Consider the following 13,648-nt stretch of genomic DNA (forward strand, 5'->3'; position numbering starts at 1 on the left):
GCCAGAGATTGTGTCGTGGTTTAACCCCAGCCAGCAACTAAGCACCACGCAGCCGCTCACTCACTCCCCCCCACCCAGTGGGATGGGGGAGAAAATCGGAAGGAGAAAGGTAAAACTCTACGGTTGAGATAAGAACAGTTTAATAGAACAGAAAGGGAGAAACTAATAATGATAACAATAACAATAATAAAATGACAATAATAATAAAAGGATTGGAATGTACAAAACAAGTGATGCACAATGCAATTGCTCACCACTCGCCAACTGATGCCCAGTTAGTTCCCGAGCAGCCACCCCCCCCAGGCCAACTCCCCCCAGTTTATATACTGGACATGACGCCACATGGTATGCAATACCCTTTGGCCACTTTGGGTCAGCTGTCCTGGCTGTGTCCCCTCCCAACTTCTTGTGCCCCTCCAGCCTTCTTGCTGGCTGGGCATGAGAAGCTGAAAAATCCTTGACTTAGTCTAAACATTACTTAGCAACAACTGAAAACATCACTGTGTTATCAACATTCTTCTCATACTGAATCCAAGACATAACACTATCCCAGCTACCAGGAAGACAATTAACTCTATCCCAGCCAAAACAGGACAGACTGTCAGCCAGAGACTGTGTAAGACCCTAACTTACATACCACCGGCTCCCACTGGAATTCAACAGAAAATACTGACGCGTATGCGCTGGAATCCAATAATGCAAAATAACAAGTGGATACTTCTTTGCCATTTTGGGGGACACAAATAAATCTCACCATACTGTTGATGCTTTGGATTTTCTGGATCTTGTTGCAATGGAAAATTATGAACTTTCGTCATCTTTTGAAGAAGGCTGGCTAGCAGGAAAGCAAGTAGGAAACTGGGAAACTACATTAAAATCCTTGGTTTTAAAACAGGATTTGATGGCATATGACTTTGAGAGGAGATCTTCAATCAGATCTTGATACCAACAACCTAAAGTTGAAGTTTGCTTTATAGGTGCCTCCACCTCTTGCCCTTGTCTCACCTGATAGCCGTTTCATTGGCAGCTCTCGGAGTCCCTGGGTTTTATTCATGTGATAATTAGATAAAACTGCCAGGGCGTAAGAGTTGTCATACAGCACATTGCCTCGGATGATCTGGAGATTTTCTAGGGGAATGACATCCACCATGTTAAGCGCGATGAGCACGTAGCCTGCAACCTCCTGTATCGTCTGAGAGAACAACAGAAGAAACAAGGTTCTTAATCCATAACACTATTCTACTCTTGATAGAGTCGCTTTCCTCCTTCCACCCTTCCAATCCACTGTCTTTCAATTTTAAGGAATGATAAACCACTTAATCTCATTAAAAAATAAAGAAATCCAAGAACAAGAAGGGACTATGTGGAAAACTTTGCTGTCTAAGCAGGTATAAACTGACCCTTAGAGCAGCTACCAGGGGGTCATTCCAAAGGTCCAGCTTACCCCTGTTCTGTCTGCAAGCAAGGGCAAGTGGAGCTGCCTAGGGGATGCAGGAGAACAGGGCAAGCATGTATGATACGGCAACCAAGTGTGATGCTTCCCCTGAATACTTGCCCAGCCTCCAACAATTGGCAGCACAAAGATGCTATCTGATTGAGGCTTTTACACTGTCTCTTCTGAGCCCCTTTCCTAGTGGATTGTCCAATGCTCAGCAAAGGAAAAGAGCAGGTAACCACCTCTCTCTTAAGCATGGAACAACACAGGACAACAAGACAAGTGAAGCACTGTTCCTGGATGTAGGTGAATTCCTGCCTTGTACTGAAATCACTGTAAATGAGAAACCCTCAGACTACCACTTAGGACATTTTTCTCTTCTATGAAGACCACCAGTGATTTTTCAGCAGACCTGTTATGTTCCTAGGGACACTGGGCTACATGGTCAAGTTGTGCTTGGGAAATAAAAATGGCAATGCCATCATATTTGTAACCCGTATGTCTGAAACATCTCTTTTCTGATGTTCTTGCTTGTTACTATAACTAAATGCTTTTTTTCCCTTTGTTCCCTGAGGAGGAAAGCTCACACAAAGAGATTCCTCCTCTAAATCCAGCTGACTGACCTGTTTATTCAAATCTTCCATACAAGAGCTCTTGATACCAGACATACACTAATGTCAAAAAACTTCTTCCTCTCCTGCTTCTTTCTTTGAAAACATCCTCATCTGATAACTGGGCATGCCAAAATCAATGCATGTAAAACACCTTCTTTAAAAAATATAAGCTAAAGTGCAACGCTATTGCCACTGGTGGCAGTCTGGCAGCGGAAGAACAGACCCGTACCCCTCACCTGGTCTCTGCTGGTGGGGAACCTCTGAGAAGTGAGGCAATGCATAAGGATGTAATAATATTTGTAAATAAGAAGAAACCCACCTGCATGGCAGCCAGCATAGGTTGGCAGGTGCTTGAAAAGCTATTTCTCAAAGTACCTGATTTAGTATAGTAGGGTTGAGCGTATCCTGCAGCCTACAGGTATGCTGAGACTGTGACCTGCAATTTCTCTGACATCAGCTAGCTATGTTTTTGGATCACCACAGAATTTTACAGGTAGCCGATCCTTTGCACTTTAAAAATGCAGTTAGATTTCTTTAGCAGGGAAAGCCACATTGGCCAAGAACGCTAACCTTCAGGAAAGAAAGGTCCCGGTTGTGCTCCACGTATGTAATCTCCAGGTTGCTCAGTACCACCTCGCAGTTGTTGTACATCCTCTGCAGGCTGGTGAAATGGTCTTCCACATGTCCCAGCTGAGTCAGCTTGTTATTTGTCCCTTGACAAACTGTGGAAGAAAGAAGAAAACTCCATGAAGGAAACAAGAATAAGTACAAGGTAAAGACTTGTTGCCCACCCATCTTTACAAGCACCACCGTAAGTGAAGAATCAGCACAGATGTGTAAGAAACAAGAACATTATCTTGCTTGATGGTAATGGCAATAGCGTATGGAGCACGCAACATTTCCCAAGCACAGACATGTACCAGAATTAAGAGCTGGAATAACCCTCTGTCACTTTCTGTTATATACCCCCCTCCCCCCCCCCAAGATGATGCTTTTATACATAAGTAGCACTAGGTTTTCTGTACCACAGACATAACTCCTGAGGACAGGGCACTGATTCGGTGCCATCAAACACTATTGAAAGTGTACCCTGCCAGGTACCACTGCTCGGTATCACCAAAGGCAAGGTGATTTCCCCAAGGACCCATTTACAATAGTTTGGGAGGCACTGGGTCTCCTTGGAAGCTCCGTGGGAGGGAGCAGGGGTTTCCTGCAGGACCCCTCAAGCTACAAGTAGGGTTTTAAGAGCAAACTGAACCTCTAGGGCTCACACATTTCTTGCCACTCTGACATATTGGGAGTATGATAGATTCAGGAGATTTCCCAGCATGTTCAGCTTTGGCACACAAATCCACCTAAGCCTGCTTTGCTGGTGGGGAAGGAAGTGGTGCTGCAGAGAGCACCACTGAGATTACAAACATTTATAACGGCATGATGGAAAAATTTGTCCCCACCTGAAATTCTATTACTCTGCTTTACCAAACCTAGAGTAACTGACAAAAGTTATCACCAGTACTACATCTGATTGCAATGAAAAAGCAAAATGCAAATTGCTTTAAAGAAAAAAAAAACCCACACACAAGCCCCAGAAACTCTGTAGCCATCCAGTCACCCCCTGGACTATCCCTACATAGCTAAAATTAAAACATCTCTGAGTTATGCTAACACAGAGGAAAAGAGAATGATACAGAAGGCAACATGGTAAAAAAACTTCACAACACCTTCCAGGTGGAAAGCTTCAGCCCAAGTTTGCTCTTCAGTGGGAGCAAACGGAGGCCCTTATCTCATCATCGCTATAATGCAACCCCAGCCTGACCTCATGGCTTTCCATAACACACTGAAAGAATTGCATTCTTTTAACTTGGAGAAAATAATAAATGGAATTATACTTTTGTAGGGCCATAATTCCTAGAAGCACCAGTCACAAACTGGAACACCATTGTGTGGGGTGCTGTAAAGCAAATAACAAAGACTCTTGACAAAGCTGGGAAGAAGTTTTGGAGCTAGTAACATAAGAGAACACCTGTTGAAGATTTACCAGACAACTGATGTTTTATTTGTAGGAAAAATAACTTAATAAGCAGTGATAAAAACACACTTATCAATCGTTAAAACCATTTGCTGAACATATGTTACTTCTCAGTACAGTCATCACCATTAAGGAGCTACAGTGATAACAGATTAAATACTCTTTGTGTTTAAAGCAAGGTTATTCACTCACATTCCTCAGTTTTTTCTCATTATATGTCTAGATAAACATTATGGTGTTTGGGATCAGAGTGGCAACTGCTAGTAAATGGGGACAGTCTAATAGGGGCTGTGATTACACCATCTAAGCCACTTGATACTACATGAGCCTCAAGTGTAGAAAATGACCCTTTTTACATTTGCCTTGAATTCCTGTAACAAACAAATTTCTAAGCAGCATTTTCTGTTCCAGTTTCAAACTTAACTGTTCCAATGTGTTCATGCTTAAAATCTGCATTTTCTGCCTTCTGCCTCAAGTACAAGGACCATAAATTACGAGCCAGAGTCACAGGAGGGGTCTTATTCTGTGGAGTGCTCACATTTTGAACGCAGAAAGTTAGAAATATTGTCATGTGCTGGTCTGCCCTGGAAAATGTGTTGTTGCTGGGGATGGGGGTGAAGCAGCTTTGAACTGACTGGAAAAGTCAGAGAGTCCTCCCAGAGGTCATCTTGAATTTTAAACAATGTTATTCTCCAACCAAGGAAAAAGTCAGTAATAAAAGATTTTCAGACAGTTCAAAACCTCAGCTCAGATGCTCATTTTAGGCATCTCGGATCTGATCTCTAAAACACGTGTGATTTTGAAATGCACTCAACTACAATGCAGGAACAGGCGCAGTTTAGAGTGCTCACTGAAATTAAGACATGTAAGTCAGCCTGTTACGGTCTTCAGGGTCTACAAATGGCCTGGTGCTCTCACTGCATCTCCGGTGTTAACAGCAGCAAAGATCTGCCCTGGTACTCGAGACAGGCCCTATGCAAAAGCTGCAGCATTTATGCTACGTCTGAACTGAAGAATGGGTGGAAGGAGAAGCCTTCTCTGGTGGCGGCATCCTGGCCACCCATACCCACCATTGACCCCACGCAGCTTGGATTGCACAGTCCAGCTTACTAAAACAAGCCCTAGGAGAAACTGCACACACTTGAACGTGATTCCCTTGGGATCGGAGAAGCACTGGAGCTCTGAACTTGGCTCAGCCATCCCGAGAAACATAGACTTTTTCACTGCTTATTAGGTCAGGGTTGATACAGCAGACGGAGGGCATGGTTACTCTTCTTTTTCTCCTTCTTGCTCTCCCATGGAGCCGCTCAGTGAACCGTGCCAAAGAGTTGATCCAAGATACAAATAATGTAGAATAATAAATAAATAAATGGACAGAGGGTATTTTTAGCTCAGGAAAGCTCGCCAGTTTGGTTCGCTGTGGTGCCCCATGAACCGCTGCGTTGGAAACTGCTCTGAGGACAGCAAGGGGGCAGGAGCAAATAACCAGAAGAAGGAGCTCGCCAGCTTGTGAAGCTGCAGAGGGAAACGCAGACATAATGAGCTCTTAAGAGGCTTCAGGTTGTTCCTCCAGGACCTACTTTCTTCCCCTTTGAGGGGGGAAACTTTGATGGCTCTCTACCAAAGGTGTCTTAAGCCACATGCAAACCCACTTGTCCCTCCAGCAGGCTCATCATATCCTCTACACAGTAAACAGATGTAGGTGAGATGTTAGTTAAGATTCAGAGAGGAAAAGAAAATGGGTTGCTTCTGTCGATATCTCAACAGTATATGTATAGTCATATCAGTATATCAGCCAGACTACCCTATAGGAGCTTTCCCTCTCATGCACAATTTTTTGTTTGCTCAAAGAGATACAGGGCCAAATCCTTGTTTGCTGCAAAGAGATCTAAGTACATCCAAAAAAGTGAACTTCATCACAGAAGTATTTACCAAATGAGAACCTGGGTCATAAGCAGTATATGCTGAGCAAATAAAACCCAAATCAAACAAAACAAGCTAAACCACTGCAGCAGCATCACTGAACTGAGGCAAAGTTGCTGAATAATTTTCTAAATAGAGTATTTTGAAAGAAAAGGGAATGGCCTGCTTGCATGTGACGAATAATACCATTCCTGCAATTTCTTTGCTTACGAAAACTGTTCTGAAAAGATACATGCTATAATTATCTGTATATAATACTACAATGTGAATGCCATTCTGGCCAGAGGGAAAAGCACCGACAACGTGGTGCTCCCCTTGCTCTGCAGAGTTTTAAGTGGGATGTGCATACATGAGTGGATGGATGAATTATATTATGATTTAACCTCTATTGGGCTGACCTATTTGTCCTCCAAGGGACAGGTTTTGACGCCACCTACATTCATTATACCCTTTTGTTTCAATGTGTAGAAAAGCCAGCACTATCCAGGTTTAGGAGTCAGCGGTGGGTGTGGATACTTGCGTGGTACTACTGGGGGCTGTGGTAGTATGTACCACATAATATATGTCCCATGCGGACACTTACACCTGGCTGCAGCACACATTAGCTCTGAATGAGAGTAAAAAAACCAGAGAAGTTTCCTGATGAAAATTCAGGGTGAGAACGTCCCTGACCAGTAGAAAAGCCAAGATCCAGACCTGAACTTCAGGACATGGACTGATCCCTAAAAGACAAAAGCTTTGCTCTTATCTGTAATGTTAATATAATAAAAATACAGCCAGTCTGGAAAGTTTTGACACAGAGAGGACGTCCCAGGAGGCCGCCGCCTGCTGCAGTGCTGACAGCGGGGCTGCTTGCTGGGAGCGCTGGGCTCTCCTGCCCCAGCCCGGGTGACCCGCTGGAGCCCCAGAGCCCCAGCCACCACCCCTGTGACCTGGAGACAACCCAAAAAGTCTGCAGGGCAGCAGCCTGGGATTACCACTGCAAAGCATTTTATTTCTATATGATACTGCTCGTAGCACACATGCTGCACTTCCTAAATGCCAAAGTGATGTTGATCTTGAATCAGTTACAGGATTACCTCAAGAGGCAAGCTAAAACCAATGCAGCTAGTGCTGAAATGAGCCAAAATGTCAGGCGCTGTACAAGACAGCAGCAATCAAAGAGCTGAAGACAGAGGCACACTGTACCGATAGATGCAAACTCACTGAATTTTAGTGCTTATGAAAAGTGCAGGGTTGGCTGCCCTGGATACTAAAATCCTCTCTGTCCACAGACATGCTTGCTCCCCTTCTCTACCTCAAACTTGGCCTTAAAGGAGTATTTCTAGGTGATGCAAATGGGGTCACCCTCTGCAGCCCTCTGCTCCTTGGCCTTTACTTTCTTGTGCAGCCCAAAGAAGTGGAGTGAAACCAAAGCATTTCCTAAATAGCGTTTTCCACAAGTGATGGTAGGGAGACAGAAAGCATCCATCCAGCCATAATGCTAAGCGACTATATTCTCCCAAATCCATACAAGCTCAGATTAAACCAAGTGGTCCCTGCAGCAATTGCCCTGATACAAGTGAAATCTGTTTTCATCTTTTCCCCAGAAAATCTCTGATTACTAAAGTCCCAATCCTGTCACGCATGTTTGTCCCAGACTCGAGAAAAACCCTGGAGAATGCTTTGAAACCAAATTATCACCAATCCCCAAATCATCAGCTGTTTCTGTCCATGCTCAGCCTGTATTAGTCTCTCTGCAGCTCTGACAGATGCATCAAAACAATAACTCACAAAGGCAATTTCGGAGACACGCAAGTCCACTTCCATGCTTCATATATCACTTATAACTCTATACGCCCTGGCATAATATGCTTGATATACTTTTCCTGCATGTTTTCCAGTCATTATTGACAATAACACAAAACTTGCAGACAAGAGATATTTGCTTAATCTGCCAGCACATTTATAAATATTCCTCTCTCCTCACTTGTTCGCAGTAATTTCACTTCTGATTTTAAGTATTTCATGGAAGAGCAGTACCTTCCTGGGCACTTGGTCCAGACACAAAGCTGCCTCTGAAGGCCAGGGGAGACAATGGCACTTGATGTCCCACCATCGGTGCTGCCCACAACCAATTCACCTTAACCAGCGCATGGGGGGAAAACCCTTTCAAGTGAACTGGAATCGTTTTGTAAGAAATACTGCTTGACATGGGTCTGTATGGGTAATCACACCATCCCAAAACCCTCACACCTCCTGGGTCAGCCCTGCACAACACATGGGGGATCCTGCCCTGCGCCTGCATGCTCCTCCCTAGGAGAAAAACTGTTTCCCCCTTATGAGGGCTGCCAGTGACCTTCACCTAATGAAGCCTCAGAAATTAAATGAAGATTGTCGTGTCATTCAAGCACAAATCTGTACATCAGCTATAAGGGCAGGCCCTGTATATCAGGCTTTTTTTTAACCGACCTCAAAGCACTCCCTTACAGCTATTGAACAGATCCACAAACCCCACCGTGGAATCCAGAAAAGTGCAGCTAGTACTGTCAAATGATCAAAATAATGGCATTTAAGCTTACAAGGAAGTACTAGAGCAGACAGGACATTTGTCATCATGACTAACCTAATTTCTGATAGAAAGAAACATGCAATGCTTTCCCTAAAGCAAACAGGGTATGAAATGTCAGAGGTTGGAAAAAGAAAGGAACATTATGTTATATGTGATTAACCATTTAAATAGAAACACTTCTTAGATTCACCAGTTCCTCAACACTAGAGAGATGTGATAGAGAAATTTTGGTATTACTGGGTTTAGTGTGTTTTACATACTGAGTAAGAATTTCAAGAGGGAGGAAAGTCCACGTGACAAAAAGAAAACCAAATCTGCTGTGATGTGCTGTGGGAAGTTACGAAAAGGAAAGGAAAAGCTAGAAAACAGGTGAGGAGTACAAACAGTGCTCGGACACGGGCAGATGTTTTCCCTTGAGAACAGTGGTTACAAATGCATATGATGCCTAAAAGGTTCAGTTTCAGCTTAATGACAGCAACATTTGGGCACTGGAAATGCTGCCACAGAAGATAATAATTATTGCACATATTCAAATACTATAATTTAAAACATTGTGAAAAATAGCCTCTTGTGGCTGTACTATGTCCCTCCTCAGACAGTGTGGTTTAGAGCAATGCAGTTACTGAGATTAATTCCGACTTTTAGACACACTGGGAAAAAAACAATGACAGAGCTCTTAAAAATACTTAAATGGAAACCGTAATTGCAAAAGTGACCCAAAACTAGCGCCATGCTGGAGAAAAAGAATATGCCTTAAGGGAAAGCTTTCCCAGATGGTTTTTTATTTCTATTTATTTGACAAAAGCAACTTTTCCAGCTAAAACTAATTTTAAGTTTCCCTTGCTCTGGTTAGGAGTGGAGACCTGCCCTCTGATGGCAAAAGTCATGTCTTGAATTGTGAGGGGTGGAGACAGCATGACAGTTGGATGGCCTGATTGCTGGTGAGTGCCTTCACCTGAAAGAATAAATAATTATATACAAACCAACTTGCTCCTGAATGAAGACCTCTCCAAAGTCAGAGCATTTCTGACAACAAGGGATTCAGCCTTAATAATTCCCCAGGGGGTTTTTTTTTTTTTTTTCCCCCCCCCCCCAATATCATTAAGTAATATTTCTGTTTTTCTTCTCTATTGCCATTATTTAATTCAGCATGTATCTTCATTAATCCTCCAGATTAAGGCCAGACCAGGATGTGCTGAAATCAGTCTTACCCCTGGCTTCAATGCAAACTGCATGGGGGATTAAACTCTTCTCTCGCAGCTGCTGGTGTAAATTTGGAGCAACTACAATGACATGATGGGGTAGCCCAGAGTTTGAGCTTTCCCCTCTAAATGCCTTAGGATGTAACTGTGGGAGGACTACAGCACAAAACAGGCTTTTCTGTAAGTACCAGCAGAATTGCAAAGAAATGGGAATTGTCACCAATTTTCTACAGTTTGGGAAAAGTTCTAAAGGTGAATAATAAATCATAATTTTTTGAGGGAGTGTTTCTAGCAGGGTATTGAAAGATAACCTGGTTTTACATCAGTTTTCTTCTAATGGCTTTGTCAGTGGTCTGTAAGAAAACACCAAATCACTGCTGAGGATGCCTGCAGATGACGCAAACATTGCCTGGGTTCTAAATAACAAAGAGGGACCTGCACAGGCTGGTTTGTATAATTTAGGAAAATAAGCCCTCTGAACAACATTATTTGAACTATAGCCAAAGGCAAGGTCTTACATCAAAGACTGCAGAACACGTATGAGACAGAAAACGGGGTGCTGGGACACAATCACCCTGAAAAGGACTTGGGGATAATAAGAGGTGACCAGCACATCACTTGACGCAACAGAAAACCACAGCCGCTGGGTGCATCAGCGGGAAAATGCTGAGCGAGGCATTAGTCACCGGCAGTGCCCCGGCGTGCCTGAGAGCGGCGGCCTCTGCATTACAGGGCTCTTCTCTCCTGGCAAAGCAGGTGCCACCGGGCACAGCTCCTGCCCCCAAGGGCACTGGGATGCTCCACCCGCGCTTCAACCCTTCTCCAAGCTGCATTTTAGCCCACGTCCCCACCACATGGCCAATGGCTAGTCCAGTATGACTTTGCCTTGAGTTTTGCAGGCTATTTATTGAGAGTGGTGGCTGGAAAGTCAAGCTCCCCGATATGTCCTCACCAGCAGCTGGGGGGCTGCTGCTGGGTTGTTCCTCCCATCGGCATCCTTTGGGGAGGCTGCTATAAAGGAAACCAAGAGCTTGCGTGGGACTTTCTCTGTTGAGCTGTTGCTCAAAGTTAATGGCCAGGTCTATCGCCAAGTGTAATCACCAATGAAATCAAATAATGAACTGTTCCAACGGTTTATTAGTGAGGGAAACCCAAGAACAAGGAAACTTGATATCTATCGACTGCTATGCAAACATACACACATGTATACACACAAATGATAACAGTTTATAAATTTTATACACACCACTTCACAAATTCTGCACAGAAAACCACACAGGCACCTTCCCCCGCTTTTTAACCATCTTTATAGAAACTCAGGCCACACTGACTGTGTTACTTGAAGTCAACATCAACTTTGAGGTCTTCCCCCGCCGAGTTTCTCCATATGAGCCCGGTGGAGTACAGTGACGAGCTTGGCCCTACAAATGTATCAAGACCAGGATGGGCAAAGTGATGCATTCATGCCATGGCATGCCATTTTTAGGCCTGTGGTTCCCTATGTACAGCAGAGAGACTGAAGGTGAATGCTCTAAGGTGCAAAATGCAGCTTTTCAAGTCAAAACATGTCAGCCGCAGCTTAGACTTCCAAGCAGTGTACAGCACAGGGAAATGTCACTGGGCACTAGGGAGAGGAATGAGGCTTTGGAAACCACTGTGGAGGAAATGGGGGGGGGGGGGGGCAGGGTGGAAGGCGGAGTAAGTGGTCTGTTTGGTAAGACTGGATGGAAGTATTGCCATCGAACTTGTGCTGGGTCCTCCAAGAGAAAGCATTGCCCATGCCTGTGTTTCAGGACAGTGACCTTTATGCTGCGTGAAACCCACATACTGACCAAAGTAAGCTTGTCTTGTACTGTGGAAGACAACCCCAAATAAGACCATGCAAAGGGCAAAAGACCTTGGTGTCAGTCCCAGCAGGCCCCATGCCCTCTGATGGTTTCCCTCAAGGATGAGCCCACCAGGTAGCACAGCCTCTGGCTAACAGTCCATGGCTGCAGCCCTCCTGCTTCACGCACCGGCATAGCTACTACACCCATCACAAAAAAGCTGTATGCATCCACTCTGGAGTGTGGGAAGGGCTGTCACGCAGTCCTATCCATGCAAGGTTCAGGCCCTGGGAAACGGCTCAGAGAAACGCAACAGTTCTTGACATTCACGGTGAATTTTGTATGACTGTGTTGCTGCAAGTGGTATAAAAAGCCTGTGTAGAGCGCAGCAGCAAACAGCCGAGAGACATCCAACAACGGGCATGGCTCACCGAGCCTTTAATCTGGTGAGACGTGTGGCAGGGGTGAGGCATCTCAAGACCTACACTGGGATATTTGGGAAAACAAGTGGATGACAACGGATGGGTAAGCCTGTGCCCTGTGGTCTAAAAAAATTACGTTCTTCATTCTTGTTTGTTCTGGCAACATCTACGGAACAGCAGGATTTTATAGCACAATGAAAAGAAACTGAAGATGTGTGCCCATGAAAACGTGGGACCGGTTTCTAGTTACATCAGCACTGAATTGTTTCAAATTGTTTCAAAATGAGTTAATTTGAGAAATGAGAGTTAAAAGCATTAAACTATGCTGTGAACATTTTACCACGTGGGATTTCTTAAGACACTGCAATTGCATATTTTCATTTGTGCCTTTCAATGAAAAGAAATCACATGTTTTTTCTTTATTTATATTAAATCAAGTCTTATGTCGAAATGTATGAGCTGTACTTCAGAATCCCTTCAGGTGTAAATTTTATGTGAGCACTCACGCACTGACTCAAAAAGGGCAAGAGAAACCTCTTGCATCTGATTCCAAGTAGAAGACTACTACAAATGCAACACATTCTCATTTTTTTACTAATAAATATATATACATACATACACATATATATGTAGCTCTCCCAGATGACTGGACTGACATTTCTAGAGACTGCAGTATATCTGGAGAACTGCTGAAAACACAACAGCAACCGTGCAAGTTCTGTTCACTGCCTTGAACTATGAGTGCCCACCTCCACAACAACCCCATCTACTTCTGTGCATGGTTCTGCTCACTGAAGTCACAGCAAGTGCTGTCAGCAACCACAGTGGATGCTACATCAAGGCCTCTATAGCTGCATCACTGCACAATGCTTCCTCCGAAGCTGGTCTATAGCAAGGTACTATAGCAAATTCCAGCCTTCTACAGATTCAAGTTGGAAAGCTACTAGAAAGAAGGATCTATGCCCCCAGATTCCCCAGGAGACTTCTTGTCCCTTAGGAATGAGATTGCCTTCTCGCGTGAGGCTAAACCAAGACAAAAACTGCAGACAGGACTAAGATTAACAATATTTACTGCTTCAAACAATAAAGGTACTGTTAAGTTATCTGTACTAACGTAGCAAACGCCCTGTCGACTAACTACAAAGAACAAGTAAAAGCCGATAAAAAGCTTTAAAAGCTTGTCTCCAGCTACTATACATTCATGGGAATGAATGCTATGGTTAACACTTACATTAGGGCTTCCAGTCGAAATTTGGATATTTGTACATGTTGACAAGCAAGCAAGTTAATACATGCTGCTGGGTTTGAAAAGCCTCCAATAATATTTAATTTTAAAAGGAATAGCTGAAGAGCATATTAAATGTAAATGAGCTCTGGATCACCTTCTGATCTTCATTTGAGTCTTGACTAAAACTCAATGGAAAGACTGCTACTGAAACCAATGGGATCTGAATCAAGCTCTTATTTCACTTCATTTAACTGTGTGAAATTCAATAAATGAGGTAAATAGACTTTCTACCGCCCTTTTTTCTAGAAGGAGGAGAACTACAATTACATTTTGAAAGCGCAGCTAAAAAGCCACAAAGTGATTTAACAGCACCTGGGTAAGTTTTGAAGACGGAGACCAATTTATCTTCAAAAGTCTG

The 13,648-nt window shown here is 43.7% G+C and overlaps 1 protein-coding gene across 1 annotated transcript in view; it reads right to left on the bottom strand.

Annotated features, from left to right (window-relative positions):
* Window positions 1-2,769, bottom strand: part of EGFR (epidermal growth factor receptor) — a 44,803-nt gene extending 42,034 nt beyond the window's left edge. Inside the window, exons 1-2 of the mRNA XM_010581812.1 lie at window positions 2,620-2,769; window positions 1,006-1,192 (exon numbers count right to left, since the gene is read on the bottom strand). Coding sequence (XP_010580114.1) covers window positions 1,006-1,192; window positions 2,620-2,700 — 268 coding nt within the window. The 5' untranslated portion in view covers window positions 2,701-2,769. The remainder of the gene's footprint in view (window positions 1-1,005; window positions 1,193-2,619) is intronic.
* Window positions 2,770-13,648: the final 10,879 nt, after the last annotated feature.

Source organism: Haliaeetus leucocephalus, unplaced genomic scaffold, assembly GCF_000737465.1.
Source record: "Haliaeetus leucocephalus isolate CR32 unplaced genomic scaffold, Haliaeetus_leucocephalus-4.0 Scaffold808, whole genome shotgun sequence".
Lineage (NCBI taxonomy): Eukaryota > Metazoa > Chordata > Aves > Accipitriformes > Accipitridae > Haliaeetus > Haliaeetus leucocephalus.